The sequence below is a fragment of the Populus alba genome, chromosome 18 (assembly GCF_005239225.2).
Source record: "Populus alba chromosome 18, ASM523922v2, whole genome shotgun sequence".
NCBI lineage: Eukaryota > Viridiplantae > Streptophyta > Magnoliopsida > Malpighiales > Salicaceae > Populus > Populus alba.
This window is the reverse complement of record NC_133301.1, coordinates 6,084,668-6,105,183: the sequence shown is the minus strand read 5'-3', so window position 1 is coordinate 6,105,183 and position 20,516 is coordinate 6,084,668. Positions and strand designations below refer to the sequence as shown.

The 20,516-nt window shown below is 36.3% G+C and overlaps 1 protein-coding gene and 1 pseudogene across 5 annotated transcripts; both read right to left on the bottom strand.

Moving 5' to 3' along the window:
• Positions 1 to 3,422: 3,422 nt before the first annotated feature.
• On the bottom strand, positions 3,423 to 8,888 carry LOC140954993 (uncharacterized; annotated as a pseudogene).
• Positions 8,889 to 15,898: 7,010 nt separating this feature from the next.
• LOC118040675 (protein phosphatase 2C 53) lies at positions 15,899 to 20,210 on the bottom strand. 5 transcript variants are annotated; one of them, XM_035047676.2, is made up of 5 exons: positions 19,954 to 20,207; positions 18,582 to 19,859; positions 18,130 to 18,447; positions 17,909 to 18,014; positions 15,899 to 16,543 (listed from the first exon to the last, which is right to left on the bottom strand). In XM_035047676.2, exons 2-5 carry the CDS (start codon positions 19,464 to 19,466, stop codon positions 16,209 to 16,211), a joined length of 1,644 nt encoding a protein of 547 aa, XP_034903567.1. In that variant the 5' UTR covers positions 19,467 to 19,859; positions 19,954 to 20,207; the 3' UTR covers positions 15,899 to 16,208. The 5 variants fall into 5 exon arrangements, with proteins under 5 accessions (XP_034903567.1, XP_034903566.1, XP_034903568.1 ...); XM_035047675.2 differs by having other exon boundaries at positions 18,582 to 20,207; XM_035047677.2 differs by lacking the exon at positions 15,899 to 16,543 and adding an exon at positions 16,550 to 17,550 and having other exon boundaries at positions 18,582 to 20,210.
• Positions 20,211 to 20,516: the final 306 nt, after the last annotated feature.

Below are 20,516 nucleotides of genomic sequence, written 5' to 3'. Positions count from 1 at the left end.
CTATAAACTACTAATGTAAAATATGCAAGAGATGCTTATCTGCTTGGTTTGGTGGATTCAGATTCTACCTTATCTTGTAATAATGATTGGATTCCTACCCATGTGTATTTGCAAAAATCATGTCTTGGCAAAAACTCAAATTGTGTGTCGTATTCACATGGGACATAAAAAGAAATTTTCTCCCAGGTTTTATAGCGACGGGACTGTTCCATTACTGTATACATATTCCCATGATTACCTAAGAAATTCATGACAGTATCGTTGAACATATCATTTAAGAATCCAAACAGGTGGGAATTCACATGGTGCTCTAAATATTTGATGAGTTTGTTAACGTAACATAACTCAAATTTATTTTAATATATTTTTAAATAAAAAATATTTTTGAAAATAATCATGTAACACATACTTAGATTGCAAGAATAGCAAAGAGCTACAATCCCATTAGTCATTGTAAAAAAAAAAAAAACACTCAAAAGAAAAAGGGGTAGAAGAAAACTTGAGGCTGCCCAAATTTACATTATTTTTTCAAATAAATACTAGTTCACATATCTATGCTACGTTGCGAATTAGATCAAGATTTTTCTTAAATATAACAAAAAATATTTAGGTTATAAAAAACTATTTGATATTATTATTAAACCCAGCCTAACGATTTATTATTAAGACATCCTAACCCGACTTCTTTCTTAGCCTAGGAGTTGCTACCCATTTTATAATAAAATAAAAATAATAAAATAAATGTAAGAAAATACAAGTCTAAAAAAGAAATGCCCAAGACCAATGATAGAAAACCAGAATGCCAAGTGAAGTTGGTTGGCCAAAATGGCAATCCAAGGTTTTAACTAACAAAGCCCATTAATAAATCAAGTTTTATTTATCCACTTGGTGTGATAGAAGATGTCCTAATCAAGATTGCTAGTTTGATTATTCCTTGTGACTTTTATATTCTTAATATGAAATGTGATTCTTGTGATTTATTAAACAACAATCCTATACTATTTGGGAGATCATTTTTGAAAACTGTTAATACAAACATTGATTGTGATAAGGATGCTTTGTACATGGAAGTAAGAGATGAAAATACTGAATTTAATTCTCATGATGCAATGAAATATCCTTACAGTAATGTTTATTCTATAACATGCTATGACCAAGTTGATAAGTGTGTGCAGCAAGTTTTTTATTTTGATTGTGAGGACGGATTAAACATGGCTTTGAGCTATGGCTATGATTTTATTGAGATAGAAGAGATGGAAAAGCACATATGTGTTCCCTAAAATGTGCACAAATTAGCAGTGGCTTTGTAAGTCATCCCTCATGACTTACAAAGGTTTGTTGATTTAATACTTTCACATAAAAGGTTTTTGCCATCTATTTTATAGGCCTTCGAGTTAGAATTGAAACATTTGCCTGATAATTTGAATTATGTATTCATTGGCGACAACAATACACTTCTCGTTATTATAGCAAAAGGTTTGACAAGTGCGCAAGAGAAAAAACTTGTGAAGTTGTTATGCGATCACAAAACGGTTATTGGATGAACTTTAGCCGATATCAATGGCATTAGTCCCTCGATGTGTATGCATCACATACTATTAGAGGACCATGCGAAACCAACAAGAAAAATGTAAAGGAGGTTGAATCGGCCTATGATAGAGGTAGTGAAAGTTAAAATTTTGAAATTATTAGATGTAAGAGTCATTTACCCCATCACGGATAGTAAATGGGTAGCGTCTATCCATGTGGTGCCTAAAAAGACTAGAATCACATTAGTAAAGAACAAAAAGATAAACTCATTTCTACTCGTATCTCGAGTGGTTGGAGAATGTGTGTTAATTATAGAAAGCTTAATCTTTTAACACGCAAAGACCATTTCTCATTACCATTCATGGACCAAAAGCTTGAACACCTAATAGGTTTTTATAACACTTTATCAAAGATTTCTCGAAGATTACAACACCCTTGTGCAAATTATTAGCCAAAGAAATGGATTTTATGTTTGATCAAGCATGTAAAGATGTTCATGATGAGCTTAAGAGGTATGTCATATCTACCTATATCATCCAATCATCAAACTAGGATAAGCCTTTCAAGATAATGCATGATGCGAGTGATTATGCGGTATGGGCTATACTTGGGCAACGAATAGGGAAGAATTTGCATGTTATCGCATATGTGTCCTCTATATTGGACGGAGCATAATGCAATTACCATACAACTAAAAAGGAACCTTTTGCAATGGTGTTTGCTCTTGAAAAATTTAGGCCATATCAACTTGGTACAAAAGTCGTTGTTTTTACTGACCATGAGGTATCTTTTGAAGAAAAAAAGAGTCTAAACCAAGATTGATTAGGTAGATCTCGCTTTTACAAGAATTTGATCTTAGAGATCAAAGATATATATATAAAGGTATTGAAAACCATGTGGCTGATCACTTGATCCGACTGAGGACCGAGGATATACAAACCGAAATAATAAGAGAGACATTCCCTGATGAGTAGTTGGATGTGTTACATTCCTCCTTTACAAGACTGGTATGTTGATTTTGTGAATTATTTAGTCACCAAAAAATTCCCTCCAGGTTTGTTTATATCCCAAAAAACAAGTTACTAGCTGATGCTAAATATTATTTTTAGAACACTCCTTATCCGTGAAAATTTTATGTGGATTAAGTAGTTAGGTGATATGTACCACAAGATGGATTTCATTCCATTCTCACTTTTTGTCATTTTTATTCTTGTGGTGAGCATTTTAGAGCAAAAAGAACGGCCCACAAGGTACTTGAAAGTGGTCTTTATTGGTGCTCTATTTTTAAAGATGTGTATCATTTATGCAAATCATGTGAAAAATGCCAAAAAATAGGTAATATCACTCATAAGAATCAAATGCCTTTAACAAATATTCTTATAAGTGAAATTTTTTATGTTTGGGGTATTGATTTTATGGGTCTATTCCTTTTTTTTTTGTAATCTTTATATCCTTCTTGTTGTTTATTATGTGTCCAAATAGATTAAGGCAAAAGCCACACGAACTAATGATGTAAAGGTAGTTTTATATTTTGTCAGGACTCATATATTTGATAGGTTTGGAATCCCCAAAGCTATTATTAGCAGCTATGGCACTCATTTTTGCATTTGTTCAATGGAAGCATTACTCCGCAAATACCATATGACTCATCGAACTTTTACAACCTACTACCCTCAAACAAATGGCCAAGTTGAAATTTCAAATCGAGAAATCAAGTTTATTTTAGAGAAAACAGTGCAACCTAACCGGCGAGATTGGAGTCTATGACTTGGTGATGGACTTTGGGCTTATCGGATTGCTTACAATCCTTATAGGAATGTTACCTTATAGGATGATTTATGGAAAAACATATTATCTACCGGTGGAACTTGAACACAAAGCTTTTTGGGCCATTAAACAATGTAACTTGGATTATGATGCTGTTGGTATTGCAAGAAAGTTGCAATTACAAGAGTTAGATGAGATATCAGCCTATGAGAATGCAAGGATTTACAAAGAAAAGACCAAGAGTCTTCATGATGCGAACCTCGTGATCACGTGGTCACGCAACCCACAATCAAGATTGAGATCTGATCCCAGAAAGCCGAAATAGGTCTGATATGAGTGCGACACAATGGAAACCTGCCCCAAGGCACCAACACTATTGGAATGAGTAGAATGACGCCACGAAGCCAGTTAATCTTCGATAAGTCAGATTCAGTTCGTTCAAGAACTGAAGAATGCAAGAATCACTCTCACACGTTAAAACTGAAAAATTCAGAATAATATTCATCAAAGCTGCCGAAATTTTGGCCTACATGAGTTTAAATAGTTCTTGAAAAGTTAACCCTAATGGACCCTTTATGTGGACTTATATGAGGTCCACTCAAAACTGGCCCAAAACCCTAAAATGAAAAGCCCATAACCCAAAAATGAAAAGCCCATAACTTAATCCAAACAAGCTTTGGATCCTAGCTTAAAACAAAGTATGAATTAAGCCCAAACAAGCCTTGGGCTGTAGCTAACAAAATAAAATAAAGCCCTTATCTCATGGCCCAAATAAGGTTGTATTGGACCCCTCTTCCACATGGATAAGATGTACTAGGATCTCCTCTTGATACTCCAATGGACCTTCCAATTCTGACTTGGTGGAAACCTTCAAAACCAATGCATTCAATGCGTCTTCCAATGTCTTTGTCTTGGACCGAGTCATTGGTCCATTTGGAACATGTAATGGGTCCTTGCTGGTGTTTCTGGGCTGGTCCGCATCATCCCCTCTCTCCTCAAAAGGATTCGACCTCGAATCAAAATCTGTGTCAAACAAAGTAAGATCAGCAACATTAAAGGTAGCACTAACACTATACTCACCTGGAAGGTCGATTTTGTATGCGTTGTCATTGATTCTCTCTAAAACCTGAAAAGGACCATCACCACGAGGCTGTAATTTTGATTTCCTTTGGTTAGGAAATCGTTCCTTACGCATATGCACCCATACCCAATCACCGGGTTGGAAAACAACTAGTTTACGTCCCTTATTTGCTTTAGAAGCGTAAAGTCTGTTCTTTTTCTCTATTTGTAGTCGAACTCCCTCATGGAGTTCTCTCACCATCTTTGCCTTCTTTTCACCATCTAAACTTACCCTTTCTTCAAAAGGTAAAGGAATTAAGTCCATAGGAGTTAGTGGATTAAAACCATAAACAATTTCAAAAGGAGAAAAAGTAGTAGTTGAATGCACAGTTCTATTATAAGCAAACTCAACAAAAGGCAAACATTCTTCCCAACTTTTCAAATTCTTTTGAATTATAGCACGTAAAAGTTGGGATAATGTTCTATTCACTACCTCAGTTTGTCCATCTGTTTGAGGATGACATGTTGTCGAAAATAAGAGTTTAGTTCCCAACTTTCCCCATAAGGTCTTCCAAAAGTAACTAAGGAACTTAACATCACGTCTGACACTATACTCTTAGGAATGCCATGCAAACGTACAATCTCTCTAAAGAACAAGTCTGCGATATGAGATGCATCATCTGTTTTATGGCATGCAATGAAATGCACCATTTTAGAAAACCTATCTACCACAACAAAGATAGAGTCTCTACCTTTCTTTGACCTAGGTAAACCTAAAACAAAGTCCATAGAGATATCTACCCAAGGTTCAGTAGGCACAGGTAGTGGTGTATATAGTCCATGCGGTTGTACTCTAGATTTTGCCTTTCTACAAGCAATGCACTGTTCACAAATTCGTTGCACATCTCTTTTCATCTTTGGCCAATAGAAATGCTCATGCAATACATCCAAGGTTTTCGTAACCCCAAAGTGACCCATTAAACCACCCCCATGTGCTTCACAAACAAGCAATTCACGCAAAGAACTAGCAGGAACACACAATCTATTTTCTTTGAACAAATAACCATCCATCAAATAAAACTTACCGAAAGCCGAATGTCCACATGCATTATAAATCTCAGCAAAGTCAGAATCATTATCATACAATTCCTTCACATATTCAAAACCTAACAATCTAGTATTCATGGTGTGTAAAAGAACATACCTGCGCGAGAGTGCATCAGCTACGATGTTCTCTTTCCCTTGCTTATACTTGATTACGTAAGGAAAAGTTTCAATGAATTCAACCCATTTTGCATGCCTCCTATTCAACTTACCTTGTCCTTTCAGATGTTTCAAGGACTCATGATCCGAATGGATTACGAACTCTTTTGGCCACAAGTAATGCTGCCATGTCTCAAGTGCTCTTACCAAAGCATAGAGTTCTTTGTCGTAAGTGGGATAGTTCAAGGTCGCTCCACTTAACTTCTCACTGAAATACGCAATAGGTCTCCGATCCTCCATCAAAACAGCACCTATTCCTATTCCAGACGCATCACATTCTATTTCAAACGCTTTTGTAAAGTCAGGTAAAGCCAAAACAGGTGCAGAACATAATTTTTCTTTCAAAAAAACAAAAGCCAACTCTTGTTCCTCCCCCCATCTAAACCTAACTGACTTTTTAACAACTTCATTCAAGGGCGCAGCTATTGTGCTGAAATCTTTCACAAAACGCCTGTAAAAACTAGCTAACCCATGAAAACTCCTTACCTCACTTACCGATTTGGGTGTAGGCCATTCCCGGATAGCCTTAACTTTCTCCTCATCCATCTCGATACCCTGTGCAGTTACAACATAGCCAAGAAACACAATTTTCTCCATGCAAAAGGCACACTTTTTAAGATTAGCATACAATTTCTCACTACGCAACACACTAAGTACATTACGCAAATGATCAAGATGTTCAGTTAAGTTCTTGCTATATATCAAAATGTCATCAAAATACACAACCACAAACTTACCCATGAATGCACGCAACACATGATTCATTAAACGCATAAACGTACTAGGTGCATTTGTAAGTCCAAACGGCATTACTAACCATTCATACAAACCATGCTTAGTCTTAAATGTTGTTTTCCATTCATCACCTTCTTTCATCCTAATTTGATGGTACCCACTTTTCAAGTCAATTTTAGAGAAAATACAGGATCCATGTAACTCATCTAACATGTCATCAAGCCTAGGGATGGGATGTCTATACTTTACCGTTATGTTGTTGATGGCTCGGCAATCAACACACATCCTCCATGTTCCATCCTTCTTTGGCACAAGTAGCACGGGTACAGCACACGGGCTCATACTCTCACGAATGTAGCCCTTTTCCATCAGCTCATCAACTTGCCTTTGAAGCTCCTTCGTCTCCTCGGGATTGCTTCTATAAGCTGGTCGGTTAGGAATTGAAGCTCCGGGTACGAAATCAATCTGATGCTCTATCCCCCTCAATGGTGGTAATCCGCTAGGAGTATCGTCGGGAAACACATCATCAAATCCCTGCAACAAAGAAATAGCAACACTAGGCACAGTATGATCAAGATCATTAGTATTAAAGTAAGCCTCTTTGTACACAAGTAAGATCATTGGCTTGTTAGTGAAAAATGCAGATCTGACCTCACCCTCTCTAGCATAAAAATTGGGTTGTTTCTTTAGTTTTTCCACACAATTCTCATCACACTTGCTGACTTTCTTCACTCCTCTTGTCTTACCTCCACTCTCGGCCAGATTTGGGTGTTTTGAAGACATTGAAAGACGCATTGAATGCATTGGTTTTGAAGGTTTCCACCAAGTCAGAATTGGAAGGTCCATTGGAGTATCAAGAGGAGATCCTAGTACATCTTATCCATGTGGAAGAGGGGTCCAATACAACCTTATTTGGGCCATGAGATAAGGGTTTTATTTTATTTTGTTAGCTACAACCCAAGGCTTGTTTGGGCTTAATTCATACTTTGTTTTAAGCTAGGATCCAAGGCTTGTTTGGATTAAGTTATGGGCTTTTCATTTTTGGGTTATGGGCTTTTCATTTTTGGGTTTTGGGCCAGTTTTGGGTGTTTTTGAGTTGTGGTCGAATGGTTTGATTTGTTTGGAGTGTTGGCCGAATATTTGCTTGTGTTTGGATGGGTGGCCCAATGGGTTGTAGTGGTTTGGGTTCTAGCTGAATCTGATGGTCTTCTCTCCCCTTTTTCCTCACCTTGATTTTCTCTCCCCATCGCCTCATGCTCACTTTTTAGCTTTATTTGATCATCATACACCTGTTTGGGTGTAAGAGGTACAAGAGTGATGGTTTTACCATCTCTTACAATGGTATACCTATTTTTAACCCCATCATGAATTGCCTTCCTATCATATTGTCATGGTCTCCCCAACAAGATGTGACTTGCTTGCATTGGTACCACGTCGCACAGAACTTCATCAACATATTTCCCAATCGAAAATGGAACCACAACCTGTTTAGTCACTTTCACTTCACCACTATCATTCAGCCATTGCAATCGATATGGTTTAGCATGCTTAGCAGTATACAAATTCAGTTTACTAACAAGGGTGGCACTGCAAACATTAACACAGCTTCCACTATCTATAATTAAACCACACACCTTTCTTTGTACGTAACAATGCGTATGGAAGATGTTCTCCCTTTGTTCATTAGTATCATCTTCTTTGACCTGAACCTGAAGTGTTCGCCTTATAACCAAGGACTCCTCAACCGGTAATGCTAACTCATCCCCATCACTATCCTCCAATGGTGGCATGCCTTCACAATCAGAACTGTCACTTTCAGATTCCACATCACCATTATCTCTAATCATCATGATTCTCTTGTTTGGACACTCTGAAGCATAATGTCCATGTCCCTGACACCTGAAACATTTAACATCACGAGTACGTTTAGGTTGAGTTTCAGATTTGCCTTTGGCATCAGTAGGGACATCAACTTTAGCCTTTGGTGGTTCAGTTCTAGAAGGACCAAAGGATCTTGGGCGGACAGTGCCCTCTCTCTTTAGATTCGGCTTCCAAGATGATGACGAACCCGAATTAAACGCTGGCCGAGCATGCCCCCTCCTAAGTTGTCTCTCAACCTTCGTCGCCATGTGAACCATGTCCTCTAGCTCCACATAGTGCTGTAGCTCAACCACATTAGCAATGTCCCGATTCAACCCATTAAGAAATCTAGCCATGGTGGCTTCTCTATCCTCAACAACATTAGCCCGAATCATTGTTATCTCCATCTCTTTGTGATATTCATCTACTGTCTTATAACCTTGATTCAGACCTTGGAGCTTCAGATATAAGTCTCTATAATAGTGGTTTGGCACAAATCGTCTCCTCATTAAGACTTTCATCTCCCCCCAAGTCTGAACGGGTCGCTCGCCATTCCTCCTCCTACTGATCACAATCTGATCCCACCAAATCAACGCATACTCCGTAAACTCAATTATCACCAATTTCACCTTTTTCTGTTCAGAATAGCTATGGCAATCAAAAATCCAATCTACCTTTTTCTCCCACTCCAAATAAGCCTCGGGATCGTTTTTACCTTGAAAGGTAGGAATTTTCAGTTTAATGGTGTCCAAGTCCCCATCCATATCTTCATAAGTGCTCATGCCACGGAAATTCACATTCCTCCTAGTCATGTTCGGTCCAGACTTGATTCCTTGGCCAGCTGATGCAAAATCATAGTCATCTTCTCCCGCATCTGCGTTTTCATCAACAAACTCTTCAAAATCAGATCTAACATTCCGTGCAGCCATACGGACCGTATTTCCCTGTCAATCAGCCCCGCTATTCTGTTGCTTTATCGAATTCACCTCATCTTTCAGATCCTTGTACGTCCTAGACAACAGCTCAAGTTGCTGGCCTATGGATCGCAATTGGAAAGCTACGTCAACGTTTTGTGTCGTTGATTCGTTGTTTTCAGACATTCTTTGAATCTGCAAAATTTGGTCAGTAGCACAAATATATCCTCACACCTCTCGTGTATCACACAAACAAAAATGAAGGCTTTTCACTCTATTAAGCTCTCTACGCCTTTTACCTCACAACTTGCTTTCTTTTGGTTCTTTAGGAACTGAAATCAACAAATCAAAGTCAATAGCCTTCGCAGCGCACTCTAAATATAATTTTCAGACTCAAGAATCAATAAATATACTGAAAACAAAGCAAAACAAAACTAGGATTACGATTTTGCGAGTAGCAATGCAAATTCGTACGAATTGTGGACGAAACGAAGACACGAAATAAAACAGAAGCGAATGTTAAGAAAACAATTACTTGACTCCTAGATAATCCAAATATAGCAGAAACAAAAATATTTGGACAAAACTAAACAGCAAAGATCATGTTTTGAAACTCGAGGCAAATCTAACCTATTACGCTATTTTACGTAACAGAATTGAAACCCAAACCAAACGATCTCGAAATGACCTCAAATTCAATATTTAGTATTGCAATACTATGAAAACACCAAAAATAAATTTATAGGTCGTTCTATAATGTCTAGGTACTCAAACCCCTTGTATGATCAGTTTGCGGCAGAATTGAACCTCCAATTAAAACCTCCAGAAACCGATATCAAAATAATCCCAAATTTAATATGTGATGCAATCGCATACCCAATACTCAGAATATGAAGTTTCAATAGATTCCAAGGTGTTTTACCTAGGGTTCACTAAGAGTAGTGTTTTGCGGCAGAATTGAAACTCGAATTAAAACCTCAAGCAAATAATATCAGAATAAGCCCAAATTTGATATATCATGCGATCACACCCCCAATAGACTGAATATGAAGTTTAAATTGATTCCGAGGTGGTTTGCTTATGGTTCACCAAGATTTGTGTTTCTGCGGAAAAAATTGAATGATCCTTCAAATTTCAACTAATCACTCTTTTCTCTATTTCTTTCTGATTTTTTTTTCTTTTTAACAAACTGATATGATTAGAGGCAGTAACAAGATGAAATATAAACTTTTTTTTTTTTTCTTAGATGACACAGACACGAAGAACAAGAAGATGGATGCAAACACTAAAAAACTTAAGGGACACTAAAAAAAACAAAAATAACAGAATGATATGACCTTGTTTCGGAGCCTAGCTCTAATACCAACTGATGTGAACCTCGTGATCACGTGGTCACGCAACCCACAATCAAGATTGAGATCTGATCCCAGAAAGCCGAAATAGGTCTGATATGAGTGCGACACAATGGAAACCTGCCCCAAGGCACCAACACTATTGGAATGAGTAGAATGACGCCACGAAGCCAGTTAATCTTCGATAAGTCAGATTCAGTTCGTTCAAGAACTGAAGAATGCAAGAATCACTCTCACACGTTAAAACTGAAAAATTCAGAATAATATTCATCAAAGCTGCCGAAATTTTGGCCTACATGAGTTTAAATAGTTCTTGAAAAGTTAACCCTAATGGACCCTTTATGTGGACTTATATGAGGTCCACTCAAAACTGGCCCAAAACCCTAAAATGAAAAACCCATAACCCAAAAATGAAAAGCCCATAACTTAATCCAAACAAGCCTTGGATCCTAGCTTAAAACAAAGTATGAATTAAGCCCAAACAAGCCTTGGGCTGTAGCTAACAAAATAAAATAAAGCCCTTATCTCATGGCCCAAATAAGGTTGTATTGGACCCCTCTTCCACATGGATAAGATGTACTAGGATCTCCTCTTGATACTCCAATGGACCTTCCAATTCTGACTTGGTGGAAACCTTCAAAACCAATGCATTCAATGCGTCTTTCAATGTCTTTGTCTTAGACCGAGTCATTGGTCCATTTGGAACATGTAATGGGTCCTTGCTGGTGTTTCTGGGCTGGTCCGCATCACTTCATGACCGAATGATTACAAGAAAGGAGTTTCATGTTAGAGACAAAGTCCTTCTTTATCATTCATGTTTGAAACTCTTTCCTAGAAATTTTCACTCTCTTTGGATTGGACCTTTTGTTGTTTCTAATGTTTTTTTCTTATATTGTAGTTGAAATTACAAGTTTAAAAACAAACAAAGTGCTCAATGTCAATGGGCATCACTTGAAACCTTTCTATAAAGGTTGGACAAGAGAAATAACCGCTTTTATGGAGTTAGCTAAATCAATATATGAAGAATAAGCATGCAACATGTCAAGCCAATGACATAAAACAAAAGTGCTTACTAGGAGGCAACCCAACAAAAAAAAAATCAGATTTGCATTCTTTTTTCTTGTCTTTTATTTTTTTGTATTTTACTTTATTTTTGTCATTCTCGTATATTTCTTTTCTTTTATTTCAATATTACGGACATTGTTTTGTTTAAAGTGTGGGGGTATTAAGAGAATTTTGGTTTTCTTTATTATTTTTCAATATATATATTTGATCTTTTTGAACTCCCATTGGTTTATGAGAATATGAGTATTATATATGAGAATTAATTGAGATAGATGAAGATATAAATCGAATGAATGAGTGTGCATGCAAGTTTTAAAGTATAATTAGTCTAGGGATTGACTTTGAAAATATGTCATATTGACTGTATAGTATTATACCAATGCAAGCTTTTGAGCCTTCAACATTATATTCTTTAATTGTACATTCTTTCAATAATATGTATCTTTAGAACTTGTTTCATATCTTGTTGAGATTACATTCACATTACATATATATATGAAGATGATAAAGGCATTAAGAATTTTAACCACTTGAGCAAAAAAAACCAACCTAAAGCATATTATCTTTAGTGAACCCTTTTGAGCTTGTTTATTTTTTCTTTGCTTTACCCTTATGTAAATGTTAGCTTACGGTAGAACATACTCTTTGATTGAATTTGAGAGATTTAAACACATAAACCCTAAACACATGAGTATTGGAGTGTATATCAATGAAAGGACTTATCACTTTAACATGGCATAGATTTCATTTAAATCCTAACAATTAATTAAGTTTTGAAATTCGCATGTAAATAAATTCATGAAAATTTATGTTTTTTATCCTTCTTGATTGAATTATTGTTTATAATGCATGTACTCTTGGACATTGATGAGAGATTAAGAGATTAGTCACTGTTATTTTACTTATTTAATTTAAGTTTGAGGATAAGCAAAAGCTAAGTGTGGGGGTATTTGATGCAACCATATTATTTGATAATTTTACTCACATTTATATGGTATTTTGTCTATGTTTTATATATAAAATGCCTTGATATTCTTTGTTTTATGTTTTGAAACCACTTTTGAATATAAAATTCAAAAAGAAGTAAATTGAAGATAATTGATAGATTTGACCTCCGATCGATGTTTTGTGCAGAGCTGGAGCTCTAGAAGTTGAAATGAAGTGATTCCAGTTGTATTAAAAATCTAACATCCATACCTTTCTATAAATATATGGCAAGAAAAATAATTTAAAAAAAACATGGAAATCGCAACCTTCAAAGATAAAACTCTCATTCTGCTAGTGTTGACTTTCAGCCATTTTGACTTGAATATATTGAGCTAGAGAAGTTTATTTGATGCTTTTTTTTAATTCCTGACTCAAAGACCTATCAACCTACCAAATTTCAGCAAAAAACAAGTTTATATGAGAGATATATTATTTTCTAAGATGACACATGAATTTTGCCAGCAGACAAGTTTTGTGAAAAAACAAGTTCAAATTACTTCCCAAAGCATCCAAATCGACATCCAAGTCTTTATTTCAACAACTTAACTCTTCTAAGTCCAAAGTCAAAGCTTGAGGATTTTATGCAAATCTATTTCTTCTTTTTTTAGAAAAATAGTTATTGAACTACATAAATGTAAATTGTCTATTTAGGTAAGGACTATTTCATAGGAAGGAGGGATTAAGGTTTCTTATCAAATAAAAAGAAAGAGAGAGAAGAAAAAAGGGGGCGGCCAGAACGAATAAAAACACACCCTTTCTTCCAATAACCCGAAATCATGCATTCTTCTTTCCTTTTAATTAGTTGTTAATAGACATGTAAGGCTAAGCTCTTTTTCTTGGTTGAAAGGACACAGAAACCTTCAGATTTCAAGAACTGTGAGATTTATTTTTATCCTTTTCTTTTCAGTTTATATGATGAATATGTTTGTTTTCCTATGCTTATTTTCTAAGATTGTTTATTTTTATTGCTAGAGCAAACTCTAAGTTATTATTATGAATAATTTATTGTTAAGTTTGATATCAAAACCAGAGTTGAGGTATATAAACTTATGAAGCAACTGAGTTTAATAATTATGTCGGATCTATGTTATTAATTTTAGGAAGAACATTCGAACAAATCAAACATGAACTCCAAACAATTATGTTGTCTAGATTAATCAATTTATCTAATTCTTAAGGCTGCTATTGAATTAAATTATTAGTGCAAACACAATGATTGTTTGTTGGTTAGGTTATTTATATGGTGGTTCTGTTAACTAACCAATGTTAAGAAAAGATAAAGGTTCAGAATATAAATTGATGGTTTCATTTCAATGATCGATTCTGATTTTTGTAGGTGGATGTTTACTTGAAATCAATGTTTGTTCTCTTGATAGTTTTCTAATTTATTTAATTTAGCTTGATTGTTTTATTCTATTGTAGCCTAGATAAACTTAAAATCCCCTCACTTGTAGCATAAAATCTAAACTAAACATTCATCGTGGAATCACCCCTTTACTCTATACTATCTTGTTTATTTAAGTTAGGGTAATTAAGTTGTGTGACTGTGACATCATAACAACTTGTCTCTGAATCTTTTGTCAACCTTTATATCATCAACTGATAAGCCCAAATACTTATGACTATTAGCCAACTCATTGCATCTATATTGGTCATCTCCACTCGTAACCTCAAATTTAAAAGCAAAATTGAGCCATGGATTTATCAAGAGGCTCAATTAACTTAGCATCTTCATCTTCCTCCTCAACCTTAACTTTATTAATGTTATGGTCATTTTGTCTTTACTTGGTTTGGATTCTCCATAGCAATATGGAGCAAATGTCATGCCCAACTAAGGTTTCATATTAATAATTTCATGTATTGACATTTTTTTTCTTACATCATCACCTAACCCAAGGCAACTAACTGTGGGGAGAGGGGGGGAAATAAGAAGAGAAAAGAGAAGAAAAAGGCTCTAAATTTTAATTTTATATGAAATCGCAGATGATATATGCAACTCGCGTGTTGCAGATAGCAATTGCAAAATAAAAGTCATATATGGTATCTGTAACATGTGAGTTGCAGACACTATTTACAACTTATTAAATTGTATTATTTCTCAAAATATTTTTTTCATGGGTTACTTTACCAATTTTAGCAAAAAAAAGGAACTGCGTGCTTAAAATTATAGGAAGTTAATAACCCATAGTGCCTCTTCATGACAAAAGCATGAATATGTATCGTCTCCTATCCTTGCGATAAACAGCTGGAATATACATACATTGCCTGGCTTCCGTCTATGGGAAAATCTTGCGATAAACACCCCTACTTGAAGATAGGGAGCTGAGAAGAGACAATAAGCGGTTCATGTGCTTTGAGATTGTTATTGGATCAAGTAAGGCCGTTATCTCCCAACCCAACACGAAATATAGAGTTTGAGGCAGCTCGCGTCAGAAGATGTTATGTCCATGTTGGGATGAGTTTTGCAAGGTTAGTGAAATTAGAAACCTATTGGGGGGGTTATAATTTAAATATCATGGCTAATATATATGTTGGCTTCTTTTCGTGAGTGATTTTTGGTGTTGCGAGCTACATTCTGGATCACATTGGAATACTTTTTTTTTTCCTCCACCCCATCATCCAGAAGTGGAATCTCCAAGGAGACTGGAAGAAGATCTTACATCGAATGATATTGTTTAGTTTATGCCATTTTTGAATTGTTTGTAAATTGTAATGGTGGTATAATTTTTGTTTTTGATGTTATAATGTAGCTGCGAATCCACAGTTGGGAAATTTCCTTATTGTGGGAAAGTAAAAGAAGGGAACTTTGCTTTTCATCAAGTACAAAAATTGATTGATGATTAGGGAGGATTTAGGCGGCAGTGTAGCATCAACCTTTTAAATCACATGCTTGTTGATCCCAAGCCCTTTGTCCTCGACACCTTTGTTTTTTCTTTTCTTTTGATTTGTTGTGTTACTTTCTGCATCACTCTAGCATTTTGCATACATAACTGTAACCTGACAAAAATAGCTGCCGTGCATCTACCTCCTCCAATGCTTCTAACACGTTGCATGATACATTTGGGTATTAGATAACCATAACAGAGAATAAGAGCATCAAGCAGCATTACCTGCAGCGTTGCCCTAAACCATTGCCAATGACCTGAAACTTCTGGGAAAATAATGTCACCCAGTAACTAACGTTTCCTGCCTTCTTCGAGCCTGCTCTGCCATTTTTGCATCACTGGCACTACTATAATAATTAGGATAACCATAGAGTTCCATCAATGCCTATATGAATATGCTCCAGAAAGTGAGATAATGGCATCATCACAACTGACAAGTCATCTCCACAGTTTCTCCAATTCATAAGCACTTAGAAAAATAGGAAGTAATACCTCGTAGAGCTGCTTTTTTTTATTCAAGCTCGGAGGCATAACGAATACAATTGCCCATAATTTCAAAGATGGAACCATTGTGATCTCCTATCCTACAACAAACGGCTAGGATTTACATAGCCAAGCCTAGGAAGTGTATGGCAACTCTTCAAGAGAAAGAAGAGTTCTAGGATGGCAAGCATTCTACCAATACATACAGGCATCTACTTCCATTTAGCCATAAAGCCCAGGTGAAAAACAGATGGGCAACATATATTGTACCAGATTAAGTCTACAAGTTGAGCTGCCAAAAGAATCAGTCATGTTTTGGTTTTGAACTTCCTCTGCGCCTTCAGATCCACCACAATTACAGTGATGTTGTCCTTGCTTCCTTTTTGAAGGGCACGGTTTGAGAGGTACTCAGCTGCTGCTTGAGCTGCAGGATCAATTCCCCCGCCCCTTGAGGAGGAAAGTGTGACACCATTCTTTTTGTGCCAGACAAGTATTCGTTTGCGAGCCAGATCACATGCTTCTTCATTTGACATGACATCCCACAAACCATCACTGGCCAGAATGAGGCACTCATCTTCTTTTGCCCTAGGAATGAACATCACTTCAGGTTCTGGAATAATCCAAGGTTTTAAATATCTATCACCTGCCACTCAAAAGCAAGAATGATTCGTAAAGTTTTAAAGTTATGTGATCCATTTATTTTCGTAACGAAAGAGGCTAATAAATTATTACACCCATAATCATGAGTGCTTGAACCAACCAACAAATGAGTGAATGCAGCAACACCTTTAGATGATTTTCACACAAACTAGCAACTGATTCCATCTCAGATATATCACTCAAAGGATATTTTATTCTTCACAAATACAAAATGTCATGTAATACATACAAAGGAAAATCACAACAATCAATCCTCCACAATGCAGTAGGACTTCGTTTAACATTTGAAGAGTTTTTCCAAGGATTGATTGACATGACTAAAATGCAACTTTAATGAGAAGGCAGATGTATGCAACACTTCAATGGATAAATTTCCCTTCAAGAAGTTCTACTTCATATCATCAACATTGCAATTGCACGTTAAAGAGACATCCTCAAAAAAGTTTAATCAAGGTTGAAATAAACACCAGTCAATCGACTTTCACCAGACATGTAAGAATTTCATATCATGCAAGGCTTGAGATTTATGTGCACAAGCATCATCATGTAAGGCTGAAAACATAAAAGATGGTTTCATACCAGAATAACAGTCAAATTTCACAAGCATGAGTTGCACAAAGTTATTATGGATGCAATTTACTTGTTTAGAAATGTTGTGAGATAGATACCTTAACATCAAAGAACTCACCATCCAAAAAAATGAACAAAGTAGGAAAAGAAAACTTCCACATTGAAAAACTCTGAAGCAGGCATCGATGGAATTTATCCTAGCATTAAAACCACCAAGGATGTCTATTTACTTATCTTTGATGACATGGACAAGGAAATTCTTTGAGACTTGGACATATTCTCCGGAGGTTCCAACACCTAAAATTAATCCAGGAATTTTAAGTTTCTGATCACCAAGAATGTCCAAGCATCTCGTTGGTAGTATGACATGGACAAGGCAATTCTTTGAGACTTGGACATATTCTCTGGAGGTTCCAACACCTAAAATTAGTCCAGGAATTTTAAGTTTCTGATCATGATCAGAAACTTAAAATTCCTGGATTTATTTTAGTAAGTACAGACTTGCCATGTCTCTTACAATTACAAAGATGCATCTCTAAATAGTCAAAGGTGACAATCAATGACAAGGGAAAACACAGCTAAGGTCGAATAGTCATTGGATGCCCATGGAGTCCTTTATGAAAGTGAATGTTGTCATTTTATCCTTACCTTCAAGATTAGCCAATAGGAGAATGACAGCAACTTAGATGCAAAAGAACCCAGATGACAGCAGTGCTGTTAACATGTTTGAATAAGATAAGGAAGAAACAGATGAAAAATGAGGGTGATAAGAACATACCAATAGATCTTGACATAGCTAGAACACCAAAGACACGATGCCCATTCCACTGTATGACCTTGCCTCCAGCCGCTTCTATCCTTGCATACTCATCTTCTCGGTTAGGCTAAGATAAGATATAATGAGAGAATCAAAAGAACAAGAATCAGCTTCCCAGTCTTTTATTATTATTATTATTAAAAGATTTTAAGATCCAAGCCTACAGTTCTAAAGGCTCTTACTTTATGATCCACTGATAATGCCACTGGTTCTTTCCCACGACAAAGAACTGCTCGTGAGTCTCCACAGTTTGCTACTATGATGTGGGATGAACAAATAGTGGCCACAACAGCAGTAGAACCAACAGTTTCTGGAGCAACTGGTTCAGCACCACCCTTTCCTCCGACTTCAGCATCTACCTTAAGAAAACAATTGGTGAAAGCTTTTTTCCACTGCTCCTGGCAACCATCCTTAATACTTCCATCAATCAGGCCATTTTTAACAAATTCTATCTCCTCAGACAAAGCAGAATGGAAACGATCACGGCAATAATTTGCCACCTAAAAAAGAAAGCCAGCGGAATGTAAGCTAATCACCTCTATAAAGGAAACAGCAACATGATCTGACAATAGGAAGAAAGCCAGAGAAACAACATAAATAAATAATAAGGATAAAGAGCACAAGGATAAGTTACCTGTGAGCCTCCATGACCATCATAAACTCCAAAGAAATGAGCAGTCTGGAGCGGTAAACAATTGCTCATGCCATCAAGTAATCGGTCTCCAATCAGCATTTGAATATGAATTTTCAAAAAATAAGGCACAGCAGCAACTGCATCTTCCATCTCTGGTCTCCTTCCACACACAGACGTAAATCCCCAAAGGGGTATGTAGTCCACTTCAAAAACACTTCTTGAGATTGTACCACTGGCCCCTCTTTCCAGAGCCAACTTAGGTACCACAGCGGATGTCTTTGCATCAGATCCATCTCCAACCTCTTCCTCAACAATTCCTACCACAGAAAGGGAATCGCTAACGATGGCGTCAACATTCAAATCCCCCAAATCTGCTGTCTTGGGAATAATATCAACACCACCTGCACTCTTTTCAGTATCTACAGAACTTGGTGTTCCTACCTCTAAGGTGGCCTCAAAACTCAAGAAATCCTCTCCACATAAGCTACTTGTCTCACTGGCCACTGACAGAGAACTATCAAGAATTGGATCACCCTCCAACGACAAAGAATCGTCCTCCTCGCTATCCCGTGTTATCACATCATCACCAACAACCCAATTTCTTTCATTTTCAGAGATCATATCCAACAAAGGGCCTCCTCCTCCTCCTCCCTTGTCCTCTTTAGGAGCTTGCACTGCTGTATCTTTAACTTCATCATCTAAATCACAACAATTACAATCCTTATTCCCCACGGTAGAAACCTTAGTTACAGTATCAGATAATAAGCTAGCTGTGTCTGCCATTAAAAGTCTTGTGATATCCATATGGGTATCTAAGGACGGACTCTCACAGACTGAATTACCTACTCTAAATGGCACTGCAACCGCCCGGTACATCTCCTCCATCAAAATCACTATCTGGACAGTACAAAAAGTTACCCTCTAACCCCTCCAAGATCACACAGCCTCTCATTATTCAACTAAAATTATCAACCCTTCACTCATCAAGAATGATTTTGGAATGTGAACTACAGGTTTTGACAGACCATTTTCCATGCCTTTTAGGAAAAGGTAAATCAAAGTTTAATACTCTAACAAAATCAGGAGGCCAATCCAGTGGATGCAAAGATATGGGTGAGCTAAAAGTTCTTAAAAGTGAAATGGTTAGTCAGATCTGGTCAACGAGAATGGATCCAAATTTCCATTTGTGGAAGCTTACAGACTCTAAATAGATAGGCTAGACCTGTTTAAGGCCTCATTAACTTCTTATATGGAATCTTCTCCATTTACCTCCATCTACTACAATGAGAGAAACAACAAGACAGCAACTTTAAATCCACAAAAAAATAGAACAGAATTTCAAAAAAAAAAAAAAACGAAATTGGAAACCAACCCCTGATCTTTAAACCCAAGAAAGAGAAACAAAAAGGGGTCATGAAAAAGAACCCGAGAAAACTTAAAAGTCCCAAGAATCACAAGAGAACCCTAAAAAAGATAGGACCTCTTCACATATTTACTAAGAGTTCCCTGGATCCAAGGCAACCCATCACAGCCTCTTGTAAAATAGCTCTTTTTCTCTCTCTAATAATTGCAAAAATTAAACTTGAAAGCAAGAAAGAGAAGTTACAAAAAAAAAAAAAAAAAAAGACACTACACCTAATTGTGTCTAAGGCTTTTGCTTTTCACTATGTCTCTTCATAACCAAGAACCATGAAAAAAATACAGAAACAAGATATAGAGAGTGGTGCTGGCCTGCCATTAATATCAATAAAAAAAATAATTTAGAATTAATCAATTATTTAAAAAAAAAAAAATACTATAATAAACCACAATCATACATGGCACTTTGATGTCTAGGCGCTTTTCACATTCCTTAGTTTATTTATCATTATTAAATTTATTTAAATCTTTTTAAATTTATTTAAATTTATATTTTCTTATGATCTTTAAACTTAT